General features: G+C 43.0%; 2 protein-coding genes across 7 annotated transcripts in view; both read right to left on the bottom strand.

Moving 5' to 3' along the window:
• Positions 1–1,882: 1,882 nt before the first annotated feature.
• BEND3 (BEN domain containing 3) lies at positions 1,883–20,298 on the bottom strand. Of its 6 annotated transcripts, none has more exons than XM_084514550.1 (4): positions 20,171–20,298; positions 11,999–12,043; positions 11,311–11,534; positions 1,883–6,229 (listed from the first exon to the last, which is right to left on the bottom strand). In XM_084514550.1, the coding sequence occupies exons 2-4, from the start codon at positions 12,030–12,032 to the stop codon at positions 3,989–3,991; spliced, it is 2,499 nt and encodes an 832-aa protein (XP_084370676.1). In that variant the 5' UTR covers positions 12,033–12,043; positions 20,171–20,298; the 3' UTR covers positions 1,883–3,988. The 6 variants fall into 6 exon arrangements, with proteins under 6 accessions (XP_084370676.1, XP_084370677.1, XP_084370678.1 ...); XM_084514551.1 differs by lacking the exon at positions 20,171–20,298 and adding an exon at positions 14,323–15,237; XM_084514552.1 differs by lacking the exon at positions 11,311–11,534 and having other exon boundaries at positions 20,171–20,297.
• A 4,419-nt stretch (positions 20,299–24,717) lies between these two features.
• PDSS2 (decaprenyl diphosphate synthase subunit 2) overlaps positions 24,718–27,321 on the bottom strand; it is a 107,927-nt gene continuing 105,323 nt past the window's right edge. The window contains exon 8 of the mRNA XM_084514558.1: positions 24,718–27,203. Within this exon, the coding sequence (XP_084370684.1) occupies positions 27,063–27,203 (141 nt within the window). The 3' untranslated portion in view covers positions 24,718–27,062. The remainder of the gene's footprint in view (positions 27,204–27,321) is intronic.

A 27,321-nucleotide genomic window follows, 5' to 3' on the forward strand; every position in this document is an offset into this window, starting at 1 on the left:
ACATCATTCTCCAAAGCAGCTTTATCTCACTTCTGTTACAGCTCTTCCCGTCCCAGAAGAATTAAAGTCCTTTCAGATTGCCGTTAATGAAAGCAAAGTGCTCAGTGGGGACCACGGCCACATCATGAAACAGAGCAGGAAATGGAGTAAGCGGTGGCCTGTCCACGTCCCAGGTACAAGGACAATGTTCAGACTATGATGGGATGTTGATTTTGGTAGGTGGGACAGCCTGCTGCTGCAGGAGACCACCCCTCACAGCTGTGACAAAGATAACCATGAGAATTGTGCAGCCTGTAAGAAATGCCTGTAAGAAATTAAGACTGGTGGGAAGTTTATGCGAATGACTTCTATAATGGAGAAGATAAGGATGAAAGTTTGAAAAGTGCTGTAAACATTAAGAGTGTATCTTGACATTTACTGGGACAAGCAATTAGGTAAGATATACAGATGGGGGGTTCTTCTCAGCCCTTCTTGCCAAAGACCATCCTGAGACAGAATTAAGAGAGGGCACTAAAGCTATTCATTTAAACAACTTCAAGCACATTTAATTTATTTTTTTTCAGAATGTTAATGAGGTAGAAAACATACCTGCATTCCTGCGTTAGTGCCAATGGCTAAAAACATCCACCACCACCACCCCCAAAACAAAGTTAAACAGAAGAAATGAAGAAATTCTGGCAATGACAGCAATTGATGCATTAAGCATAATGAAGTGGCTGACTTCAAGTAGAGCTCTTCCTCATTTGAAAGCTCGTTAACAGCTGAACACAATTAATGGGCAATAAATTACCATGTACCTGATCTCCCTTTCGACGTTTTGTTTTACATCTTCTACAGAGCTTCCAAACAAGGTTTAAATTCGTGTGGGATGGGAAAGACAAAAATAGACAACTGGGAGGTATTTCACTTTTTCTTTCAGAAGGCTGTTAGAAGCGAGCTGTTGGAGGCTCATCCAAAGGTGATACCTTTAAACTAGAGGTAGATGGAGACAATATTCACCTTAGCAGCATCTTCTGACCCAAGAGGCAAAAAATAATGTTCACCTATAAGGAGTTTAGTGCGTGTTCTTCCAGACGTTTAAATATCTAGCAATATTCCTACTATTCCCAAATGACAACTTTGCTCTTTTAAACAACTCCAAAAGACAGAAAAAAATGGCTGCAGCAAAGCAAGGTGTTTTCATGTACGTAGTCAGTCTGACTAGCCAAGTTTATCTCAGATCTTCATAACAGACTTTACAGAGAAAAAATCCTGCTCGTGTCAATCACCAGACAACATTCCTCTTGTATGAAAATAATATAACTTTAATTTATTTACAGGACAGACCAACTGGATGAAGTGGCTGTACTTCAGATGCACTGCAAGGGTGAGCTTTAGTGAGCTGCGTCACTACCCATATGTCTGTATTTTCTTGATATCAGTCATAAAGCATACAACCAAACAAACCATGGAAGGTGGTGAACAGCGAGACGGGAGGAATGTACACAGCAATGAGACAGAAGTTAAGAGAATAAACAGTGAGGATCTTTCCGTACCCACTTTTGAAAATGCCATTTCAAAAGGTGAAAATCGCTTTTTTTTCACTAATTAGTCTATAAGATAAATGGACTGATTGTGCCTTATCAGGAGAGGGTGATTCAAATTATTCTAAAATAGCCACACCTAGAGTAAAAGCCAGTATGTCTCAAATTTGCATGCTAGCTAGTGACATCTGTCAGTTGTACAAAAGTTTAACATCTACCGACTTCTTTTGGGAGCTTCAGCATCACTTAGTGGTAAAACATGCATGACATTAAGATAAGAAAGTTACAAAGGAAACCTGCACTTCATATTTCTTACCTTCTGGTCAGGCATTAACAACGCAAAATTAAGAGGCTGTTGATTATTTTCTGTCAGTTTATGTCTCCCATAAAAGTGCATGTAAAAAAAATTCACAGAGGTGCTAGGTAGCATACAAGTACAGGAGAAAGTCTTGGTTTCTGATACATTCAATTTGCTAAATTTATGCACTAAAATGAAAGATGCAGACGTTGTGGTATCAGTTCTTTATCTTTGGTAAAATGTTTTCATTTTATTATAGCCATATTTGCTCTGATATCCATTTTGTGCATGGTCTGCTATTATTTAAACCAACAGGAAACATTTAAATGGATATAAACAGTATCAGTGTATTATTTAGTACATTCATGACTTTCTTCATACATTCTTTGAGAATGTTGCTAGCACATGGGGAAAACGAGCAAATGCTACTATCTATCATGATTTATTCCTGGTTTAACGTGATATATTTTTACTAATATTTGCCATTAGGAAAAAATGTTTTGTCTTGCTTTTTAAAGGGAAGGATCAATATGACTCTAAGAACGATAAATTCTAAAAATCCGAAGTAAAAATATCAATTATTTTGTACTTTCTTACAAATGCTAAAATAGAAAATTACACTGGAACAGACTTAAAATTTGATACTATGACCCACCTAAGTAAACAACAAAAAAGAACCACAGAGAACGCCAACAATTGCTCCAAGGTGTTCCAGTGATGGTCAGTAAGCAATCACCATCCCTACTGACTTAAAAATGCACATCTATTTCATTTCAGTTTTTAGGGAAAAAGAAAAAAGAAAAAAGAAAAAAAAAAAAAAAAAAGGAAAACTGGTTTTGAAGCAGTGCTCTCCAGTGACAAATCATACAGCAGAGTCACACTGGGTTCTGGGTGGTCTCTGTTACACTTGAGCTTATTAATGATGCAAACTTGACTGTATGAACCTAAGTTATACATACACAATTATGTCTCCAAATAGCTACTAATTACACCAAATCAATTTGGTGAAGTGAGGGAGCTCAGTATCCCCACACCTGAAAAATCCAGATGGTGCTGCACTGATGCAAACAATGAGTTACGTTACCACAGCTCACACGTGGGGACCCTGTAGCATTCAATTCCATCACAGAACCAATCTTTGCACGTGATCTTAGCAATTTTTATATATTCAATTCATTATTAACACTGGAAGCCTTTGGAATCATGATTTTGACAGAGAGTAAGGTCTAAACTTTTTCTAAGTTCTTGTTGCTTATTATGTTGTTGTTGTCGTTGGCATTTTGCAAAGAGTGGCAAGCATGCAATGGCAATACATTCCATGGGGACAGGCTGGGTCTGTGCTGCTGGCTCTGCTCACACAAGCCATCCTTAGGCATGCCAGCACTGACACTGAGCAAAAAATCAAACTCACAGGGGCAGGGTCAAGCTTGTGGTGTCAACATAAAGAAACGTAAAGAAACATTCACATTGTGTCCATGCTCACATCTTAATTCTTCACTAGTTCAACTCTCAGAATGTTTAGAAACAAAACATGGGTAACAGGCAAAAATGGGAATCACATCACTCCGATCCATTCCTTGACACAGTGTTACTACTTTCAGCATCTCAGTATCGTCAAGAACAAAACAAACGTAAAGCTGCAATTGCTGCAGAAGCCAAGTCAGACATTCCAATGATTTTCAATGAATATGGCACTTTCAGAAACAATTAGACTTGTCAATTTAAATTAAAGTTCAAACTCCAAAAGAACTAGCATGACTCTTTATAAGGGTAAAATGAAAAACTGCCCCTGAAGAGCACAGTGATTTTTTTTAAAAAAAAAAATCTTTATTATTAGAAAGTGATAAAAAAGGAAGATGCAGAAATGGGGAGTGGAATAATACAGTTTCAATACATGTACTGGCACCAGTGAAAGCTCTTAACGAGTCATTAAGAGCTGTGTCACTGATGACTGGTGATCTTTGCCCATGTACAAGTGTAGTAAGCCACTTCCCACTGCTGCAGTGCCCACACGGATGCAACACGCATGTCAAAATGCAACAGACTTAGTGCCTAACTGTCCTAGACGCTGAGCAACCCCAGCCCCTGACAGGCCCCCTCAGGCTAAAACAAAGCATCCTCCTGACAATAATTTAGTGGTCACAGTCTTAGGAATTTCAAGAGCCTGTCACTTCTTTGCTTTCTTTGCTTTTTTCAGTATATCACACTTTTTTCTGTTAGGACGCCGGCATCGCTCATCAATGCTCGGTATACATTCATAATGCCACACTTCCTCCATTTTCTCCACGGGGTAAACCGCTTCCACGTAATGACGGATCAGTCTCAGTCTGATAGGATCCAGCTGTTTTTTGTTACAAGCACCTGAATGGTTGTATTGCAGTCTGAGATTCTCGGGAGTAAAGAGTTCGGGAAAGAGTCTTACAAGGAGCCTGGCAGCGAAGTTTCCAACGGAAAGGCTCTGCTGCACTATCTCTCTCACCTCCTTATCAGACAGCAAATACAGAGAAGGCACAGGGAAGTCTGGGTTAGGAATAACAAGTTCATCGAGTGGTATCTTGCAAAAATCCTTGCTGCTTCTCTCGGGTGGCAGCGGTGGCCCTTCGAACTCTTCTCGAAACCTTTCGGGGTTTATTGCATAGCTGAGAAATTCCCTCCTCTCGGGCCCCGGCACGTGGACCTTCCGCTGCTGCTGGTACGAGCGCCTTTGCTCCGTGTCTCGTCGCCGACACCTCTCGTCAAGCTTCCCAACAAATTCCAACGTCCACACTCTGTCATTCTTCGCCCTCGGGTACAGTATCTGCACGTAATGTCGAATTAATTTAATTCGAGTGGGATCGAGCTGTTTCTTGCCTAAAGACCCACTACAGTTGTATTGCTTCCGTAAGTTTTCGTGAGTAAACAGTTCAGGAAATAAGAGAACAAGCAATCGAGAGGCAAAATTGCCTATGGAAAGACTACTTTCATATATGTTTTTAATCTGTTCTTTGTTCAACAGATAATCTGGGACAGGGACATCGAAATCAGGAGGGGGAAAGTCAAGTTTCTCAAAGTCAATGGGCACAAGCCAAATTTTTTTTGAGCGTCTACCAGGCTTTTCGTATTCAAAACTATCTTCCACTTTTATGATTGAAACATCGTCTGGTAAACTAGAAGAATCGTAACAGTCATCTCTCAACTGATCACATTCACTTCCATCCATATACGTATTTTCCAGCTCCTCGTTTATTCGCTGAACGCACTGCTGCAACCAGGCTTCTTCTTCTTGCACGTCTGGAAAGTAAATTTCAGTGTACCTACGGATTATTTGAAGCCGATGAGGATCCAGCAGTTGCTTCCCAGAGTCTCCATAGCAGCTGTACCTTTCGGCTAATTTTCTGTGGTCAAAGAGTTCTGGGAACAACCTATGTAACAAAAAAACAGAAAATTCCCCCGGAGAGGAAGCTTCATCTAAAAATTCATTGAGATCCTGAGCATCCAGAATGTAATCTGAGGCAATGATGCTACTCCTGTCCAAGGACAAAGCTTCTTCCTGCTCTTTATCGTCAATAAAATGGGAGGATTCAACCTGCTCAGTATCATAAAAACTAGACGATTGCACACTCTGCTGACTGTTTTCCATTTCCCTTTGAGCCCAAAACCTATTGAAAAAATCGTTGACTTGAGGCAAACACTCCACCTGCCACACAGCTGTATTCTTCACAGAAGGATAACAAACTTCCACATAGTTACGGATAAGCTGCAGATGAAGAGATTCAAGTTTCCTTTTGTTAAGAAAGCCACACGCGCTGCAGTTTCTGTTGAACTCGTCGTCGCTGAAGAGCTCTGGGAAGAGCTGCACTAGTAACCGGCAAGCCAGGTCTCCCCCTGACGTGCTTTGATCCATGATCTGTTTGAGCTCTGCAGAAGTCAGCGTGTACTCGGGGGGAGGCTTGAAATCTGCAACGGACTCCACTGGACTGACTTGCTTTTTAATTCTGCTCACCTCCAGAGACAGCAGGTCAACTTTACTGTGAAGCTGAGTCATGTTGGAATTGAGGGTGTTCAGCGTGTAGAACATTTTCTGGATCAAAGAATATATATTTGGGTCAGACTCTACAGCGGCGATGGCTGCAGCAGAGTCCCTCTTGCGCTGGTCATTCAGAGTCCGAAGATGCGAGGGACTGCTGGGATTGAGTTTCTCATACAGGTCATAGGAGGCAAACTGCTCCGCTCCTGCTGGGTTCTTCTTCTCTGTAATTTTGTGTGAGATGCCATAGAGAGGTTTCTTGTAAGACGAAGTGGTTATGTCGCTGAAGGGTTCTTCTTCACAGAGCCACGTTATGTTAGGATTCTTGTTCTTGCTTGGCTGCTCTGTATTTACCTGAGTGGGCGAGCCAGTGTCTCTGTTCTTCATGTTTGAGTTGCAGCCCTTTGAACAGATAAATATTGTATTAGTAAGACTGCCTTAAAAATATTACCTATAGACATGTACCCCTTAAGCAGGCATTGTTACATTAAAATTATTTGTGTGTTACACACATCAAATTAATAAACTCACTAGAAAAATACATCAACAATAATAAGGTGAAGTCTTATTTGTTTGTCTTTCTCATCTTCTCTTGTCTCATGGTTTTCACCATAAGATATAAATTAAATTATAATCCTTAGCTCTGTACCCACAGAGCTCTAAATACTCTCCCAAATTAAGTATCATTATGCTCCACCTTGAGCTGTAGAGGACTTGGGCGGCAACAAGTCAGCAGGAGAGCCAAGAATAGAATCTAGATTTTCTGACTCCTCGTCCTGTGACCTTGCCACTGCCTCCACCACCTACATTTAATGTTTCTAGCACTCTCTTTAGGTTAGCTTTTGAAAACAACATAAAGGCTACACCACAAAGACACCAAAATTATTATTATTCTCTTCTTTCTGATGTGAAAAGTTTATACTGTGTTTTTGTTGTTGTTATTGTTTGTCTTTATATTTATAATGGTGTACAACTCTAAGAATGTAATTTTAAAAAATATTTTATTGAAATAATATATTTTTAAAAAAAGGATTATCTTGATACTGACTTTTTAAAAAGGGAAGCTTAATTAAGACTTCATTACTTCTGAAAGGCAGAGAAGTTTAGATTCATGGCTTCACAATTTTCAAAATAGTTTATATAAAAACAGGAGTCAGCTCTTAAGAAGTTCATGTTCTCGATCATTTCTAACTCTACCTCATTGTTTGAAATCTGAAGCAAGCATTTTCATCAACTCGCAGTAAATATGCAGGGCTCGGGGATTATTATTTTTTTTCAAACACATGGATATTGCAAATAATTCTTATGAAGTTAAGTAGATACAACATAATCAAAATTCACCATACAGAATCCAAACATGAGAAAACATTCACAGATTTTAGAAAAGACTGTACTAAAACATTTTGGCTTGGCTTGTTCCACAGAGCACTAATTAGATTTTAAAAATACAGAATTTGCATTCAAGTATTAAAACAAATGGAACGCAGACTTGAGGTCTGAGCTGAGAGCCATGAACAATTTGAAATGCTAGCAAAGACCCCCTACATCCTACAATGAGGAACTCGAATTAATGTTCCCTTCTGAAAAACAGAGCCATGACACCCACAAAATTAGCCCGGTCCCTATGTGTCCTCATACTTGGCATCTGCTTACTCCAGTGACAAACTGAATCTAATTACTTTTCAATTCCTAAAGCAGTGCATGCTCAAACAGAACAAGCTGTTTTTCACTCCAAGATTAGGAACCAGCAAACCCAATGAAACTGGAGTTGCGTTACCCAAATTCTGCTCTCGTTCACATCGTACAGCCCTGCACATGAAAATTTGTGTGTGCACTCAGAGCTGTGTGGATGGCCAGATGGCGAATGAAAGCGTAACATAAAGGCAATGTACTTCTCGGTGCACACAGTCCTTAGCAGCGATGGTGCTTAGGACACCTGACTTTCAGGTCCCGTTTAGAAGGCTGTAGATCACATTTGTTATGGGGACAGCAAGAAGCCAAAGCTGGGGTACACCACCGCCAGCACCTGAAGTGTGGCTTTTACCCCAGCAAGAGGTATGATAAACCTCGCTGAAATCAGCTCGCTGCGGCTTATACCAAAACACAAGAGGCTGACTGCGATCCTAATTGCTCCCAGCTAATTGTCGGCTCCTGCTCTGGCCATGCAGTCGGCACAGATGCCCTGTGCTCGTCAGTGGAGAAACAGAGGCATTTCCAGATGGTAAGTCAGCTCTCCCAAGCAGGCATCACCTGAAAGCAGGTCATGACAATCTCCTCGGACAACAGGGACCCGTGGGCTGTTCTGCTGCCTAGTCAGACACGCAGGCTGAGCTAACAAACTTCTTTCACCATTTTGGATGAAAAGAACAAAACAGAATTCCAATTCTGGAGAATATACTTCTTTGATACCAAGTGAACTCTGTTACCCAAGCAGCTAGCTTTTTCTGCTAGCATTCCTGTTTACAGAGAATATTCCAAATATTCACTCACAGACAGAGCATGATTCATTCAGATCCTTCTTTACTAAATAGCTCGCCAAGGTCACCAACGGCCTGTTAGCTCTCTTCAGAACTCCTGCTGCTTTTTTTTTTTTTTTTCTTATTCAATTATACAATAAATCTAGGCAATGTGAGGGTACCTTCGATTACTGCACACCCCACACACAGAGCCAGGATATAGCGGTATCAGAATGTGTATTAACCAGCACACATTTGTTGACTGCAGTATCTTATGGCACTTTGACAGTGAATATTCTGAAAAAGGCTGCGTTCTCGGATCTGGATGTGGTGCTCTGGGGCAAAAGCAGCATTCGTGCCAAGAACCACGGCCAACCTCTGCTGCGACGGCTGCAGAACTCCTGCCCTTGCACTACGGCAGCTCACAATGTTTGGATCTGGCTGAGGGAAGGATTTGGGTGTCTGCATTTCAGAAGCACGCAGCCAACGTTCGGCTAACAGATGACAACACATTTGGGCCTACGTGTAAGCATTCTCTATTTCAGAAGCAGTCTCATCGTCTTTCCCTTTTGCTTTCAATTACTGTGTCTTTATACAGTTTCTATCTGGGAACAGCACTATTTGCAGCATATATATGGGGCTTTTCTTCAGCTCTCCAACTACCCTAGTATTTAATATTTTAAATTTACTGCCTGTAATTTTTGAAGACACCAATCTTTAGTGCCTGCTCTGTCATTACTGCATTTCAGATAATACTACTTCCATTTAAGATGATCAGTTTTAATGTACTGTCAAAAAACACGGAGATTTTTTTATAAGATTCAATATAGATAATATAGTGATGTTTTATATATTACATTTGCATAGCAAATTTTTGTTTTAAATACTTTCTTTGAAAATGCCCACAATGCAGCATTTTGGTAAACACTGACCAATATAATTCATTATAAAATAATCTCTCACATTATCTCTTGGAGTCCTAAGCCAAGTTTTAAAAGTTGTTTAGCTATTGCTCTCCTCACTGTTAAAGTCCAGGTAATTTATGAGCTTTATCACACTTTATACACAAAGTCCCAGTATCTGTAAAAACAGAGAACATAATACTCTAGCATACAAATGAAGAAGAATAAATATATCTGAGCAAGAAAAATATTTTTAAAATCTATCAAATACATAAGAACTTGGAAATGTATTCTGCAATTATTTTTTTTTAATTTATATTCTCCCACATGGGATTTTTAAAAATTATTTTTAACGAATTTGGGGAAAAATATTTTCTGATTTTGAAATGACAATCAGAATAATTAAAAAAAAAAAAAGTTTAATGTCTTCTCATAGGAAGTCATTTGGTATTATAATCACCAACCCAAAAGAATAATTATGTAATATAAAAAGTACAGCTCTAATTATATCCTACACAGATGCCTATGTGATATGTAGTAAGAATACACTACAAGCACAATATTCTCCAGAATATCTTGTTATCTGTTTAAACAGAAATAGTTAATGAAGTCATCAACTGAAACAAAATATTGGTACTAGAAAAGCAGTGCACTTTAAAAACGTTGTTAGGACTATTTCTGGTTGGTAGTTTAACTAAATAAACATGCTGATTCACTGAGGTCACTCAAGAATGATTTTTCATCATTGTTACTGGGTCACTTTGTGATATAATAAATCCAAGGTTATAATTCATTTCAAACAATTTTTTTTAAATGTATGAAAGGCAAACAATGAAATACAAAGAAAGCAGAGTTCAGAGACCATTATGCAGCTCTTTAAAGATTTCTATCGTAAGTAAAATAATTGCAAAAAGTAAAAGAGAAAGGAAAAAAGAAAGAAACAATGTTATAAGATTAAAACCTACCTACCACAGGCACTCAGGAATAAAAACAGAGCCCCAAGAAGTTACAGAGATGACAGTCAAGAAAAACAAATAAGAAGAGCTATGGCTAGAAAGGAGAAATGAAATGCACAAACACAACACAGAGTAACTGGCTAAGTGGCAGAACAGCAGAAAAGGATATGTGCATTAGAGTAGGTCATAAACTAAATATAACCCGGGGCTTGAAGTTATTCAAAAGAGGATGAATTTGAATCTAGGTTATTTTAATAAAGTGCTGAGTGTGAAAAACAGGAGGTCATTATACTGTTCCAGAGGGTGTTAGGAGAGATTTGACTATCCAACACTGACCACTACCCTTCTGGGAATCTCAAAGAGAACAACAACAATATAAGGTGACTCCTGAAGAAGAGCTGAAGAGACAGAAATTTAGTCTAGAAAAGGAAGGGCCAAGGGTGGACGGCATCACACCAGTTTTCCCACGTGCAGAAGACTTTTTTTTAGGAACAGATGGTCACTGCTCTCCCTACCGGAAAGAACAAGGACAAAGAGAAACCTGCTCAGTTTCAACAAAGATTAATGAAAACATCCCCAATCGCTAGGGAGGTGAAACACTAGAAGGGGATAACTGAAGAGATTTGGAATCTCCTTCACCGGCTGGACAAACGTCTGGATTGTCACAACTGGGATGCTGAAGAAGTTGTAATACATTCCATTCTCGGTGTGCTGAAGTCTTCTGCATCCCTGCATTTTATTGTTCAAGTAATACGTAAATTTATGCTTGTCTCACTGACATCTGTGTCAAGGAAGGAAGAGAGTTACAGCCCTGATGCTACCACTGAGGATCCAGCTGAAGGACTGTGTGACATGAGAGGGACTGTACTCAGTCATACTCAGTTAATCCAAATCCCTAGCTGCTCCTACGTTCTCTGAAAAACAACAAAAATATACTTCAAATGAATGAATTAACCTGTAAATGTGTTTCATAGATACGATTGCTCCCACGTTAAAGAAATGCCCAGACAAGTATTGTTTGTGAACTGGGTCAAGATCAGCCATATTTGACTCAAACTCATTGTTAATGCAAATCTAGTTAAATGACTTGCATTTTGCTAATAACAGCAATGAATTTAGCCTACAAAATATGAACAGAAAAATCACACAGTCATGTATAGAGAAGTCACCTCTTGTGTAAAGCGTCTTTTCTTCACACTGGGTAAGACATCTTGCTGGCTCCCTGAACCATCACAACCAAGTGAGGTCTGTTTCCGTTTGTTGGAATCCTGTAGGCAAGTAACTGCGCCATCCAGTGAGTGTTTCTCAGAAGATCTGGATGTTACCGAGCAGTCTAGAGCTTCATCTTCATTTTCTGTTTCTACTTTCACAATATTTTTTTTAGGAATTTTTACTGGAAAAAGAGAAGGTTTAGAAAGATAAAGCACTCTCTCCAGAAAACCATGACAGCCTTAATACAATCTTTTGTGTTTTGTTTCTTTTTATGAAAATGTGTTTTGAAGAACATCATTATTTTTTTTATGACTTGCACAATAAGTGTATGCTGAGGCCACCCCAAAGTCAAGCTTTCATTATGCTAGGAACCAAACAGTCATCCAGTAAATGACAGTTTCTTCCCCAAAGAAGAGTCTAAAGTATAAACAAATAAAGTTACAGTAGGAAGATATTTTGGAGGGGGAGGAAGGATGTAGAGCAGAAAATATGAGTAAAAAAGATAATGGTGTATTTTAGATAGCTTTTCAAAAACCATTAAATTAACTCGTCCTGATCCAAGTGCATTCGTTATCAGGTTACAAGGTTTCCATTCAACAATTATTTTTGCCTGATCATAAGTTACACGGTGGTATAGTATTTTACCTTCGTCATCATCAGTGATTTCAGCTGAATTCATCTTCTATCTCACTAAAAAACAAAACAAAAATACAAAACGAGATATCAGCATCCTTGGAATCGGGACACACCTACAGCTATTTCGGTAATTACTTTTATTCCACAGCCACTGGGTGTTACCAGCCCATGGACACGGCCTTTTGCAGTCACTAGCGATGTTCAATAAATTTCATGGCCAGCCATAGACCTGTCAACGTGTGCACTCTGCTGCACACAATATACGACAGCCAGGAAGTTATTTAAAACAATGTGTGATTTTCTGGTATTGAGAAAGTTGTTTTAACCGTCTTTACAAAGTATCTTGGCAGTATACAAATGAAAGTTATCTGTTTTTTAATTCTCCATCCTGTACTAAGCTACCACTTCTTATTACAGTCACATGTTTTCACACGGCCATTGTGGGTGACCCAATGTCATTGCAAAAGTAAAACTCATCATAAAGTGGAATATGCATATGCCGGAATAAATTTTCACTTTAAAGTCTTTGATCTTTTGATACAGATTGCATTAATTGGAACTGAGCAATCTGTAGATCTGCAGTAACTACCTTTTTTCTTACTGCAAGCCAACAGCCTCTAAATAACATAAGAATGTCTTTTTTTTGTAAGGAAAAGCAAATCATCTGCATTATCCTAGCATGATTTCAGCATTACTTCTCCTATGCAAGACTCAGTTGTATTTCTGTTTCCTTGAAAACTAATTTGGATAATTACTCGGGATAAACATCAGTCTGTGGACATGTTCCCAAACGATATTCTAAGTCTTCTGGAGATCTGCAAAGCAAACAACCTCATGAGAGCTCCCTGGCCCTCGGGAGGTACGCACGCCGCTGCAACCCGACACTCCCAACTGGGACACTGGTGACTGGAAAACTGTCACACACCACTCACGCTCTTCTGCGCCCAGCCTTATGTTTACTTGGCCGGATTATTATTACTTTACAATTTCCACAGTCAGATTCCTTCTTCGTACAGTTTTATTTCAACTGGTTGTGTCTGTCCTTTAACCAAGGCCTGAAATTTGTCAATATTGCTAGGAAGAGAGGCTTGTTTCTACTTGAAGCCACTGAATAAAAGCAAACAACCCATCAAAAGTGTACAAAGAGCCTATGAGTGGGAATTACAATGAAATCTAAAACAGAGATTGGAGAGAGGAGGGGGAAGAGGGTGTGTTTTAGGAAAAAAAAAAATCTTTACCTTATTTTCAAATAGTGTCAAATACTTTTTTTTTTTTTAATAACCTCACAATATTGTTAAAAAATGCAAGCATTTGAATATCGAGTAGCTGTGAATTTATTTTTACTTTGTCACCCACTGATGGCTGTTAATGATAAGCATGAGGTCACATTCAGGGTAAAGTTTTGTACGATTGCACCACAACAGGTAGCACACATCCAAACAAAAGATGGAGTTACAGCCTGCTCATCCTGGGCCACTCCAGAAGCCCAAGTATCCTCTGACACACTCATCTTCAACATGGCCCTTACACACAGCCTTGTAAAGAGCATCCTTAAGAGGATAACCTGAGATTGTTTTCATCTCACCACCAGAAAAAGTATCCCTCAGCTGTACATGGAGCTACCACAAACCCCTCAGATACCTCCTCCTCCCCACCACAATCCCCTCTTTTGGGACTTGCATTCACGGACTGAGCCACACCTGAATTACGCCAGCTTAACAGTACCAAAATCGCCTTGCTTAAATTTCTACAAGCTCTGTAGAGGCGTAACAGCGTGACGCAGAAATGGCCCACACCAACTGCTGAACCACCTGCTAAGAACAGGTGAGGACTACTACCCAGTCTTACTAGCTCAGTAGTATTTATGGAATTAGATGCAGCCACTGCAGTCCTGTGTGAAAAATCCATTGTATTTTGTACAGCACCATCAAAAAGCTATGTCGGACTTCAAGAAAAGCACATCACACTAACAGTACTAATATTTTGCCCTGATCTCCGAGACACACTGACATCCAATTTCCAGACCTTCCTTCCACGGCACCAGGCTTAGCTCCCAGCGCCGCGGTACAGACCCGCAATGCGGGAGCGCTCCAGAACTGTGACACGCAATCTTTTGACGAGGGCCTAAGGTGAAAGCAAGCAAAGCGGCTGCTGCTACTGCCGAGTGCTCTGCGAGAGAAATCCAAACGCTCAGGTTTTCCAGGCAAGTCCTGGACAGCTCTATCAGAGCAGATCACCGGTGTACTGGTAAACACAGAGCCAGAGGAACAGAACAGAAAAGTGGGGGTGGGGGGAACAACACCAGATATTTAGGAGAGGATAGATGGAATTACCTTTTTCTTGTAACTATTACTACTGCTGCTATCCAAAAAGGAAGGATGCTTTAGGAGAACACTTCTAAGAAAACAGAAGCAAACTGGAGCAAGAAGATAAATGAGGCTCTGGACAATCACTGTTTAAAACTGCAAAAAAAAGTGAAAACTGAAGCAAAGCGCGTACCCTGGTTAACTGTTAACTTTCTAAAGGACACAACGCCGGGCAGGCCGGGCTATCCCCAACTCAGGTCAAATAATATGAAGTCAGAACGTTTTGTTCCATGTACTTGAAACGTGGTGCTATCACTTGAAGCTATTTTTTTTTTAATTTGAAAACTGCCAGAATGAAATTAAAAGCAGATAGTAAAAAAAGTGTCAGATTGGATGAATCCTCGTAATTTTGGAATTCATATTTCAGCTCTTGGGCGTCAAACAAAGCATGAACTCCAACCTTTTCCTTTTTGGGATCCCTAGTAACTTCTCTCCTGTCTGTTTTCCTGTCTTCTGGGGTATTTGTAAGAACTTAGGTGTTATGAGAAAATGAAGCACACATGCAGCAACTTGTGTTGAGAGTCAGGAGTCAGCTGCCCCCGTAGTTTCCTGCCACGCGGTCCCATCTGCTCCCCCTGCCAGGCATGGCTGCTCACCCCACCTCCACCGAGCTGTTTCAGCTCGATAAACTGACAGCAAATAATTCACTTCTTTTTCTGCCTGGTCACTTGTCTCCTAATTCAGAGAAGAAACAGGGCAGGCGAGCAGTCAGGGCCGGCTCCGAGCAGCACGCTCTTGCTGGGACACCGCCGGCGTGGCAGCACAGTTTCGAGTCCTGTGAAACGGGGGCCTAACAGAAGTGAATACTATATAAACAATGCCATTCTTCTTAACCTAACGTATGATGAGCTTATTTGCAGGGGACTGATCTGATAGATAGCACTGTGCCCTCCTGTTCCGTGTTCAAGCTACTTCAGGTAAGTTAAACACGCATTAGTCTAACTCTAGACCCCAGTCCAGGCATTTGATTTGTGATCTTGAGACTTGCAGCAAGATCCAGAAATCCCACTGATCCACCAGCTGAACCTGAAGGTGTTTACAGCTTCTAGATACCAAGTTTCTGCCGAGACTGCTGCCCGAGGAGCTACTCTGCGCCGGGCCTACTGCCTGAGACCCAGCAGCCACCTTCAGAATGCGCTTGGTACTTCAGGACTCTCGCAGCGGGCGGTCATACAACACACAGCTCCATGCTGCATGTTCCAGAGCTTGGCATAATGCCTTATAAAAAAGAGGCTTGGGAATGTTTAGGCTCCCCCATGCATTTAGTGCTAACTACTACCTTGCTGCTGCTGTTGCAAGTAGAGCAAAAAATGCGACCCGTGTGTCAAAAATGTGCCTCCTGAAATATGCATAGAAGCCTTAAGGATTTAAAACACTTAGGTAGAAAAGATTTATGAATAAGGGAGCAAACTGCAACTCAGGCTCCAAATGCATTTCAGACTCGGGTCACCTAGCATGCTACAATGCACAATGTATAACACTACTTAAAAAGTAGCAAAAAAGCTTACTTAGTTACTGATAGTAACTTAGTTCACTTAGACATTGATAATTGATATAAAAGCAAATTGAATCCTAAGCCTATAATCCCATGACGGACATTCTCCTCCTCCTATTTATACTTAACAATTACTAATTAGTTGGCCATGGAATATGTTTTTCCTACTTGTCTTGTGAACAAAATGCAAAGGGAAAAGATCTCGCTGATAGTACAAGATCAAGGCAGTTCTCCGAGATCTCGCTGATAATACAAGATCAAGGCAGTTCTCTGCCCTTGCAGTCATTCCTGGAGAAAGCCTGATTGATCACTTTTAAGCTCTGACTTAAAAAACAAAACCAGAATGAAACAAGTACAGGAAAAATATTGTTCTTCTACTTTTTGCAACTAAAAGGCAACTCGTTACTTTACAAACACCCACATCTAATGTAGTAATTTTTGACAACTGGGGAAAAAAACGTAGTGTAAAAAACACGTAGGAAAGGATAAAAGTGCACAGATGCAGTATGCAATTTTGATTTCATAACAAAATTAAAATGAATCTTAATTATCTTAGCTAATATGTACTCTAATGTAATAAGAATTTCTGTTATCGGTTTTATAGAAGTTTTCTATTTCTAATTTTAAATGCTTGCAAAACACTGTTTGGTTCATAAGTGCATGGTAAATATGTAGATGCTGCTTCTTGATCCCACTGACTATTTTAGTATCCCGTGTGGGTTGGAAGGAACGTCTCTCTTTCTTCATTATATGTTATTATTAACGACAATTAACAACATAACAGTTTTTTTTAGACATTGTGTATTGTGGGACGTTCATTCCTTTTATTGCCTCACGGTGGTACATTGCTTCACACATAAAACTCACAGGCGTTCGTGAGAAGTGTTCTACTTGAGTTTTGTTTGCATCTGAAGATGTGAATTGTTGTTTACACTTTGGCCAAAAGATCTGACACAGTGTTTGCTGGCAACATTAGGAATGTGTTTAAAGCCTATGTGGAATACACTGCTCAATTTCTTTGCTTTCGGCATGCAGTGAAAGGCAGAGCACTCCTCGTAACAGGCAGGTAGCCTGGTAAAGTTAAATAAAGGATGCGAATGCCAAAAAGGCTGATAGTCTAAGGAGATAACACAGGCTACATTTACAAGATCAGTACGCTGAAATGCTGGTAATTTGCTTTGTTATTTAACAGAAAAGAAAGAAAATAAAAGTAGCTCCTTCTCGTACACATGCCTCCCTCTAACACAACTTTATCACCAGATAACAACGCTCCGTAATTACGTTGTGGTTTACCTAAAGCCACCCAGCACTGCTGTGTGCATGATCATCTTCTGCAAGGGACAGCGATTACTCATGAGACAGCAAAGAGCCTGAGGTCCCGCTCCCTGTCTCTGGGTTTCTGCCCGCACTTCACGTGAAGCACGTGTTGGGGAAAACAGTTCAAAACCTCACAACCCCAAAACAAAGACGCAGACAGACTGGAGAGCAGCCAAAGGCAGGCCACAAAGCTGATCAAAGGGCTGAACACCCTGCCCCACGAGGAGGGGCTGAAGGAGTTTTAGTTTTATCCACCCTGCAGGAGGCTCGAGGGGGAATCATCACAGCTTTCTAGTAACGGGTGGCTACAAAGAGGCTGGAGCACTGTCCCTCACAACGTCTCAGAAGAACGACCCCAGCCCACCTCTCTGAAATAACAAGACCAAGCACCTCCAGCCCTTCCAGTCCCAGCCGTCCAAACTGCCTTTTCCTTCTGCTGCATCGTGGGACCAAACCTGAACAACCAAAAATTCTGGGGCTGGCCTGGGAGCCCAGTCAGTCAGAGCTCCTACTTCCTACCCGCAGCACTGGGTTCGGTAACGTCAGCATTACCATTATTCTTTGGGTACGTTTGATTCCCTTAATTTCTAAAAAAACAATGCCACCCAAATTCAATTTAACAGAATCACACATGAATGCAACTCCAAAAACTGAGCCCTCAAGTGTACTTATTAGAGGCAATGTCTGCTTCCTGCTCAGAGGGTCACTGACTTGACTGGAAATCTTGCAGAATATTGACAAGGCCTTCTCAAACACAACAAAACTTTTTTTTTTTTTTTTTTTTTTTTTTCTGGGCTTTCTGGTATTTTCATTCATGTTTTTATTTCCTTTCTGAATATCCTCCTGTTGCTGAAAACCTCACCAGCACCCTCATTTTCCTGAAGAAGTTCAGAATAAGTAACTAGAAAAGGTCCCTGTCAGCACACTACTACCTGAAACACTTGCTGATGTTCACTTACTGATGTTAGGTTACACCTAAAGCTACTGCAACAAACAGATTAGGAAAAAAAAAAAAAAAAGAAAGAAATCTGTATTGTTTGCTCTGAACGTCTGACTGTGCTTTGGATGCATTCAGTCAGGTCTCCTTATAATTTATGACTTTTTTTCTGAAAAGGAATTTTGAAAAAGCATGGGAAGTCACTTGAACATACAGCAGGTTGAAGATGCAACTCTGACACCTGAAACTGAGTCAACTAAAAAACAACATATACCATTTGATTTCAAGTAGTCCACTCATCTTAAAGAAAGTATGAAATAAGAATGCTGCTTCAGTTACCTGATCAAAGGGCAAAATGCACACAGAGAATATAAAGAATACTTAGAGCAGATGGTTTCTGTTCTGTCAATTTTGCGATAGTAAGGGTGCTGATAGTGATCCCAAAATGAGTATTTTCAGTAAAATTTGTTCTTGATATCCTATGCTTACAGGAGAAACACTAAGTACCTTAGAAAACAATATTCCAGCATTACAATCATATTCCAACTAAAAATGCACCCACAACAAGTTTTAAAACCATTTTAAAATATCTGTACAAGAAGCAGCAGCTGCTGCTGGAAGTTTTACCCTTACAGACAATAAAATCCCTATACTTAACATAGTTTGAGAACCTCCTTTGCTGCCCAGTGGAGGAGGACGGGAAGCCTTGGGTCTCCACTGAAGCCAATCTGCAACGACAGCACTTTGCCAACAGGGCAACGTTGTGCTGTTACAGGGCATGCTCGCAGACTGGGGCATTTTTTGTGTTTCATTTTAAACTGTGTGTTCAGACGCAGTTTAAAATGATAATAACAGAAGCAGCGCACAGTTTTCCTATGTGGTGCCTGAAGATGGTATTTTCTCCTTGTCTCCCCTATACTTTTTGTAATGCCAACCTCAGTGGTCGGCGTGGCGCTAACCCAGGTTATTTCCAGCATTAACACACGGTTTGGTTAAAGATTCTCTTTTAGATCTGCGTGCAGCAGCCCGTTTTCCTCAGCACCTCTTATCCTCGTGTTTTACTTCAGCATACCGCTCCATCCAACCCCCAAACGCTTCAACCCCCCTTCTTAAAATGATAATAAAGTTAGTAAGCTGTTTTTATGCACTGGCTTGACCCAAGCCATGAAAACACCTGGTAAAATAAATAGATAGATAGATAGATAGATAGATAGATAAAATAAATAATCACACTGCGTGGCTGTCTGATGCCAGAGAGGTGTTTAAAGGAGGAGGGGGGGGGGGTTAATGAGGGGATGTTTAATGAGGGGAGAGTGTTGTTTTGTGAGGGGGTGATTGATTTATAAGGGGGTTGTTTTGTGAGGGGGCGATTTGTGAGGGGGTTATTTATGAGGGGGTGATTGGTGAGGGGACGTTTGGTGAGGGGGTGCTTAATGACGGGGTATTTGAGGGGGAAGGCGTTTAACGAGGGGATATTTAATGAGGGATCTCTAATGAGGGGATATTTGAGGAGGGGGTGCTTAACGGCGGGGCGTTGCTTTGTGAGGGGGGTGTCCCTGAGGGGGGCCGTTTGCCGGGGGCCGTTTAACGGCCGAGCCGCGGCTGCCACGTGGTCGCGCGCGAGGCGCGGTGAGGCGCGGCCCCGCCCCGAGGCGGGGGCTGCGGCCGGGGCCGCCCCGCACGCGGCGGCCGGGGCCGCTTCCGCGGTCGGAGCCGCGCTCCGCGGGTGGCGGCGCTTCCGGTCCGAGCGCCCCGCGCGGGGCGGGCGCGTCCATGCGGCCGGTGCGGTGGGGGGGGGGCGGGGGGGGGCGCCGCCGCGGCCGCCCCGCGCTGTCTCTTTGTATCTCCCCCCCACCCCCCCCCGCAGATGGAGGCGCCCCGCGGCCTCGCGGCGCTATGGCAACGGTGCGGGCGGCGAACAAAGGGCCCGCACCGGGAGAGGGGGGGGGGTGGAAGGGGAGGGGGTGCGCGCGCGCGGCCGTGCGGTGCGGTGCGGGGTGTGGGGGGGCTGTGCGCGCTCCCGCTGCCTCCCGCTCATCCTCCCCCCGGGGCCGTGCGGGACTTACCTCAGCGCGGCGCGGCGTGGCGTGGGGGCGGCTGGAGCAGGTCCCGCTGCTGGAGCGCCCGCCTCGCTCCCCGGCTCCCCCCCCCCCCACGCCCCCCTCACACACTCGACCCCCCCCTCACCCGCTCACCCTCACTCACCCCCACGCACGCCCCCACGCCCACCCCCACACACGCACCCCAGCCCCCCGCCCGGCTCCCCCTTTGTGTGTGCGAGGGTCCGCGCGCTGCGCTCTCGCGTGACGTGACGGGACCGTGTGTCATTTCCGCACAAGGACACCGGGCCCCGAGCCGCCGCGGCCAGCGCCACCCGCCGCCCCGGGGCAGGGGCCGAGGGGGAGGGGCGCGACGATATCACCCCCCCCCCCCCCTCCCCGCACACCTTCCCCAGCACCCCCCCCACACCCCCCCCACGGCTCCCCTCGGGCGGGGACGCGCAGGGAGACCCCGCGTGCGCGCCCCCGCCGCCGTGGAGGGGGGGGGGCTCGCCCACGCGCGAGCACGTGGCCCCCGCGCGGCCGTTGGGCGGCCGTTGGGCGGCCGTTAGCCCGCGCTGCCGCCGCCGCCGCCTCACGGCGTGACGGGACCGCCCCAACCGTGTGTTTTCCACGCGCTCCCGGTTTAAAAAGATAAAATAATAAAAATCCACGGTTCAGAATAAGTAAATAAATGAAAACCCGCGCGTTTCTGTGAAGCCCTGTTGTGCGCTTCGCGTGTAAGGACGTGGGTCAGCGACGTGTCGGCGCTGACAGCTCCTCGTGACAGAGCTCCACACACAACCATTAAAATACCTCATTTTTTGTGTTTTTTTTTTTTCGTAAAATCACGCAGTTTGCCCTGTAATCGCCTCACCTTCTCCACAGCCCAGGCTAAAGGTGTTACTTTATTAATAATAAATAGCCGAGGGTGGGTCCTGCCGTGAAGGGCAAAGGATTCCAGCGTAAAAACCACTCAATGGGTTCACAAGGCAAGCAAACGTGTAGGCAAAACACCTTTGCTATGAACTTCACAGATAAAGCTTTTGTTACCTGTGACACCACATTTCACTCTAACAAACCAACTTTTTATTTTTTTTATTCTTCTAGTAAGGGCACATATAAAACACACAAGTCAAGCAACTGAGAAATAACTTTCCAGGAAAAAAATAAAATAAAATCTCAGATAAATCTGCTGCCCCCGTTCAGCACTAGGTATTTCCAATTTCCTTCAGACTGAGCAATACAAGGAGTGGCTCTTTAAAAAACGTTTCAGTTTTTAGGTGTTTCCGTCAGAAACGGCTCTCTAAAACTTCATTCTTCCATTTATGCAGTTCTTCTTCTAAATTTGGAATTTCGGGCTCTTGGCATATTCGCAGTGTCATACTCCGTGAATAATCCCACCAGACAATAGTTTGTTGATCTTAACTTTGGCTGATCTTTTTATTATTGTTATTAATAGACAACTGTTTTGAAGGAGCCCTTACAAGCAGGAACTACCAGCTTTAAAACTACTCTGATGGATCGCTTGGACGAAGGATACATTTTGGTACCAAGATGAGCAATTCTTTAGAGATACAGAGCACTTCCCAGGAACTTTTCCGACTCTGTTAGCACTACGAAGTTTACGGTACGATTTGCCCTCTGCCTTTATCGTAAAGCTAACCGAAGGTTTACTTAAAGGGTATAATGTTCTAACACCTGGCCCAGCTGCTAAGTAGCGCTGCATCCCAGTTGGATTTTACTCAAATCCTTTACTTAGTGGGATTAAGCAAAGGCAACCATAAGGCCAGAGCATGCCGACCGAATCCCAAACTCAATTTCAGAGCCCTTGAGAAAATACGTGCCAGTTTGAACTCTGCCTCATTTCTGCTCTATAGTGCTGGCCCCAGGCATTGCAGCTACTAGGGACCCAAGCCCAGGAGGAGACCTGAAGGGCCTCAGCTAAGCATAAAGAAACACGAGCATATTGTTGCGATAACAGCATTCACTGAAAAGGGAGCGAGCCAAGTTGTCTCCAGGCAATGCAGGTAGCGAGCTTAGATTGTCTTCCCAGCCAGACAACTCCCATTTTCTTCGCCATTTGAACTCGTGCTGCACAGCTCGTTCACTCAAATGTTCATTTTCCTCCCTTCGTGCCTTTGGCTCAAAAGCCACTCCGTGACATTGCGGCAATCTCTGGAAACTTCCAGGTCACCGAGGCGAGCAGCTCCAACAGGAGGACTTGCTGGGAGGAAATCACCACTGCTCTGAGTGCAAGCAATGGGACAGTTCTCGCCCCACCAAACTGCAGCGAGATTTCAGCCATCAACACCACCACCAATGTGAAAGCAGTGCCTGCAGCACTGAGTAGGCAGGGATGCGGTATGCGATGTTGAAAGCACTTCCAACACCGGTTTTGGCAGTCTGTACGTAATGCTACGGCACCAGGATGCCGTCTGTCACTTTTCTCTGCCACACACCTTGAAACCAAGCCAGCCTGCAGCCAGACCCCAGAGCCGTGGAGTCGGCGAGGAGAGAGGAAGAGAAGCAGCCCTCCTGTGTGCAGAGCCAGCACTCCGCAAGCCATCGTACGCACCTCACACCAAGCCCCTCATGGGAAAACAAGTCCCTTGCGCAGCGGGACGAGCCCCCACCGGCAACCAGGTGTCTCTCTGCCTGACTCGTGGTGCTCCCTGCATTGCCAGCCCCCCCGCTGCTTGCAGCAGGCGCAGGGGGAGCCCCCTCCCGCAAGGTTTGCAACTCGAAGTTATAAAAACATTAAATATTTAATGGCAAATACGCCAACAGTGCGTATCACTGGATCAATGTCACATACCTCAGTCCTTTTCACTACCTGTCAGGCCAAAAGGACGTGTCTGGGCGCATTGCGCAGTCAAATTCAGAGCCTTCGCTGGCCCACGGGCAGCAACAGCGAGCAGGTAACGCGCTGCGGGCAGCACCCACACGCTGCTGGAACCCGGGCAGAGGAGAGCAGCACCGGGCACCTGAGCTTCGTTTTGTGGTTTCAACCTTCCCGAAGCAGCGCTGGAGGGCCGTGCCAGCAACACGCTGCACTGCTTGGGAAACGCTGGTTTGGAGTGCCAGGTAATCACATTGCGGGGGATTTCTTCTCAGAAACAAAGTTGTGACATGAGATTTTTATCTATCTATTTATTTATTTAATAACGACACTGCACCTTGTTCTTAGGCACAATGGTAACTGCTGTGGGAAACTTTTCAAAACTGCTATTTAGTAAAGACTTTACAAAGACAGGCAAGGAACATCGTAATTGCATCGCTTGCTGAACCAAGGGTATCAAAACAGAGGATCCACGCAGCATCTCTGGATTTGAAAAATAAGCCAGTTCGTTTCAAAGCACATGTGGGCTGGAAACCTTACGCATGGAGATTAGCTGACAGAAAAAAAAAAGTTTTGATGGAATGAACACTCATTATAAGGGAAAAAAAAAAAAAAAAAAAAAAAGACTTTCTAGCCTGAAGAGCACACTGGCAAGATGGCAAACATGTAACAGTTGAGCACCAGAGGAAAGAGAATTTGAGATAAAAGCTTAAAATAAAAATCATATCAAAGCTGCAATGGAAGATGGAGTAGGACAGGAATGTAACGGAGCTACAAGAATGGAGTAGCTGACCCAGTGAGCAATCTAAAATCTCCTCCTGCGCTGCAGCAGTTTACTTATACATCGGCTGCATCCATAGCTGTTAAAAAACTGACAAGTCTGAGCAATTTCACTCTTGGAAACATAAGCCTCTTTTAATCTCTTGGCAATGAAATCGGAGTTCTCTTTAGGTTAGTTCAGCCAAGAGCTGTGTGCCATTGCATGCTATCTCACAGCTCTGCGTTTAAAAAGAAGTAACGCTGACTGAATGCACAGTCATTGTGTTATCTACGCCATGACCAACCCCGAAGGATCAAACATTTATCCCACGAAGGTCTGCTCTTCTAAACTCTGTGTTAATTGCAAAACAGCTCAGTGCAGCCTGAGAAAACCTTTCTCTCAAAGATGTTCGCATCAAATAAATTCTCTCAGAGATGGCCACATCTCCCAAGCAAGTGTGAACCATACGTTCTTGTGAACTTAGCCCTCAGATCCACATCCTGCCCATTGCTTAGAGAAACGTGTTAGCCCTGTTGCATAGTCTCCTGCTTCACTGAGATAGCTAAATTCAAATATTTGCGACAATATTTAAAAAATAATTATAACTTGCTAAGCAGTGCAGAAAACTGGGTTTCTTTAGGAATCAGCTGGCTGATTTGCTATTTTTTCCCCCCGTTATTAAAGACTTCTCTTTTTAAATGGAAGTAGCAGTGGTCAGGTTGTAGAAATCTCTGTGGAAGGAATCCTCTTTGTCTCTTTTCTCTTTTCCTTCTTTACCCTCACTACTACTGGAGAGCTACTCCTGAACCTCGCTCTTCAGGTGGACAGGAACGTTTTCTTCTGAATTTGCATTAATGTGCATTTCTGGTTCCTGGCTACTAGATGTGTTAACCCAAATTACCGCACTGCCTTGGAGAACAGTCGTGTATTTACGAAGTGAGTGCATTTTATACAACAATAAAGACATTTGCCTTTTAAATCGGAAAATTTAATCTGAACTGCTTTTTTTTTCTTTTTTCTAAAAATTGTAGGTGTGGGGACCTGCATTTACAAGAACTGAAAAACATGCCACGTGCTTAATGGCTATTACTACAATGAAACGAGATCAAAAGCGATTGCTTTTCATTAAAAAATTATGTAAGAAGTATTTCCAGTCATTGCTAACGTGACTTTTAGCAGCACCAGCCTTTAAGAAACACTAGACATTTAAACCTCATTTATTTTCCTGCAAAGATAGCTTATCTTAGCATAAGTACATCTAAAAGCCATTTCCAGCACCTGAGCAGAGATAGGGATATTCATAGTTACTGCAAATTGAGATGAAATTTTAACAAATTAACTTCCATGGGTTGACAAAAGCAAGAAAATTGTTTTATTAAGAATAAGTCTTACTAACGCAGACATTTTTCCTTTACTGTTCTCCTGCTAAACCCGTGGGTTTTTTGCTTTTTTATTTTTATTTTATTATTATGTTGGTGCCCAAAATAATGATGCAAGCAACTAAGTGTAATTGTACAAAATTATTGCCAGTGATTTGCATATGAAACACACACCTTTTACTGCCTCTAGTTAGCATTGTTCAACGAGGTTATAAATAGTACAGCTCCAATGCTGCGAACAGAAAACAGTTTTCAGTGGGCGCATGCTATGAATGAAGAAGTGTTCAGACACAATGTGCGAGTTGGAGAGCTTTCATCCAAAGTAGCCAAGAGGGAAAAATGCTTTATTTCCTCATCATGCCCTGCTTCGGAGAAGCCGGTCACATCGCACTCATCTGCAGAGAGTGAAGCTTTTTAAAACGAGGGTTTACGTTCTCGGGGAGGGGAAAAAAAAAATTAATCTGTTGGCAGTTGCTTCAGATTTTACTGGTTGCTTCCAGATAACACTTCCTTTTTATAATCTGACCTTTAATAACTGCTAAAATATGACCACTGCAGTTGATGCGAGTCATTTGGTGTAAAGGTCAAAAGCATTAAAAAAAAAAAAAATACTGGTTTTGGTGCAAGTAAAATACTCATTTTTGTGTACAATTTTAAAGCTAACCAATTTGCCCAATGTTTCAATATAAAGCAGAGAATTTCCAGCCCTTGCTGTTTGGGGGAAGGATGAAGGGAGGGAGACGAAGCGAGACAGGCTACAGGAGAACGTTTTGAAGCAAGATTTTTATTTTTATTTTTTGCTGCAGCATTGTGCTTGTCCTGTATAATCACAGATAGGACAACATAGCTCCCGAGTGGGTTTTACAAAAACGCTGCAGAGGAGCCGGCTCCCACACACGGGGGAGCCAGAGCACGCCTCTGGCTGGCCATGCGCTGCGCCCGGAGGGGTGGGCAGGGGGCGCGGGCTGTAGAAAAGTCTTACCCTAAAAGAGAAGCGTGCGAATGCTAATTGCGTACTTAATTAATGCGTTTCTAGAGATTGGTTTTTGAAAGGAAGGAAAACGAGGATTTAATGCAGCGGCCACCAAAATGCGTGGCTTTGGGAAGTGGAAATATTCTTTCCTTTGAGCTGCTTTGAGACTGAAAAACTTTAGTACTTCATCATTAAGACAATATCCAGGTAAAAGGACTTTGAAGACTACAAAGAATAAAAAAAAAGCTAGGACAGGCTGCGTGGGGGACCTGTGGGAGCAAAATCCCTGAAAGTTTCCAAGGCTGGACTTGGTGTTGGCAGCGAACTTGCTCTGAATAGATTTGACTAGCTGACCTTTTGCAGCCCCTTGCAGCCAAAATTTCTATGCTCCCGTGGAGCTGGAAAAACTAGGCTGGCAGCTGAGCAGCTTTCCCCGAGACACCTATGAGCCAGCCTTCCCAGCCTGCAGCTGTGCTCTGCTCTGCGCAGATGAATTCAGCTTGGTTTCATGGCCTGGGACCTCGCATGCCCGTGACGGTCCAGCAACACAATACCTCGGATGAAGTTCAGAGGAGCAGCTGACGGGTACTTCTGGGTGAGCTGCCTGCGTTTTGGCTTGGCCTACTGGTGGCAGTGAGGAAAAGCAGACATGAAAATTTGGTGCAATTTCCCGTGCCAAAGGCCTTCTGAAATGCAGGGGCATGGAAAAGAAATGGCTTACGTCCATAACTCTGCTAAAAAACAACCACCCGGCTCCCCAAAGCCTTTAATCAACGTACACTCTGACAGCTCCTGGTGATTAGAGAACAAAAAAGGCGTAAGACATTCAAATAGGTATGGATTTTTGGCAATTCAAGCATGTGGATGATAATTTTATCATATATTACACAGTGTCTGTATTAAAATGGGTGTGCTTCAGATGAGGTGCTCTGGCATGTCAGCATTTGGAACAGAAAAGCCAGGTCTCAAACAAGGAGCCTGGGTTTCCTAAGAAAGGGCATCTTCATCGGTGCTGGTACAGAGCACCTGAGACAGGCTCCTGCTCTCCATCCTCTTCCACTTTCCCAGGACAGCTGACGAGAACACAGCTTCTGCCGCTGAGATGACTGAAACAAGTCAATTCTTTCTTCAATCAGACCCCAGACCCCGGTTTGACAATACCACGCTTGTATTTTACCTGGAGGTAACAACGCAACTAAAATTTCTCAGTGATTACAGATAAAT

Source organism: Aythya ferina, assembly GCF_964211825.1.
Source record: "Aythya ferina genome assembly, chromosome: 3".
NCBI lineage: Eukaryota > Metazoa > Chordata > Aves > Anseriformes > Anatidae > Aythya > Aythya ferina.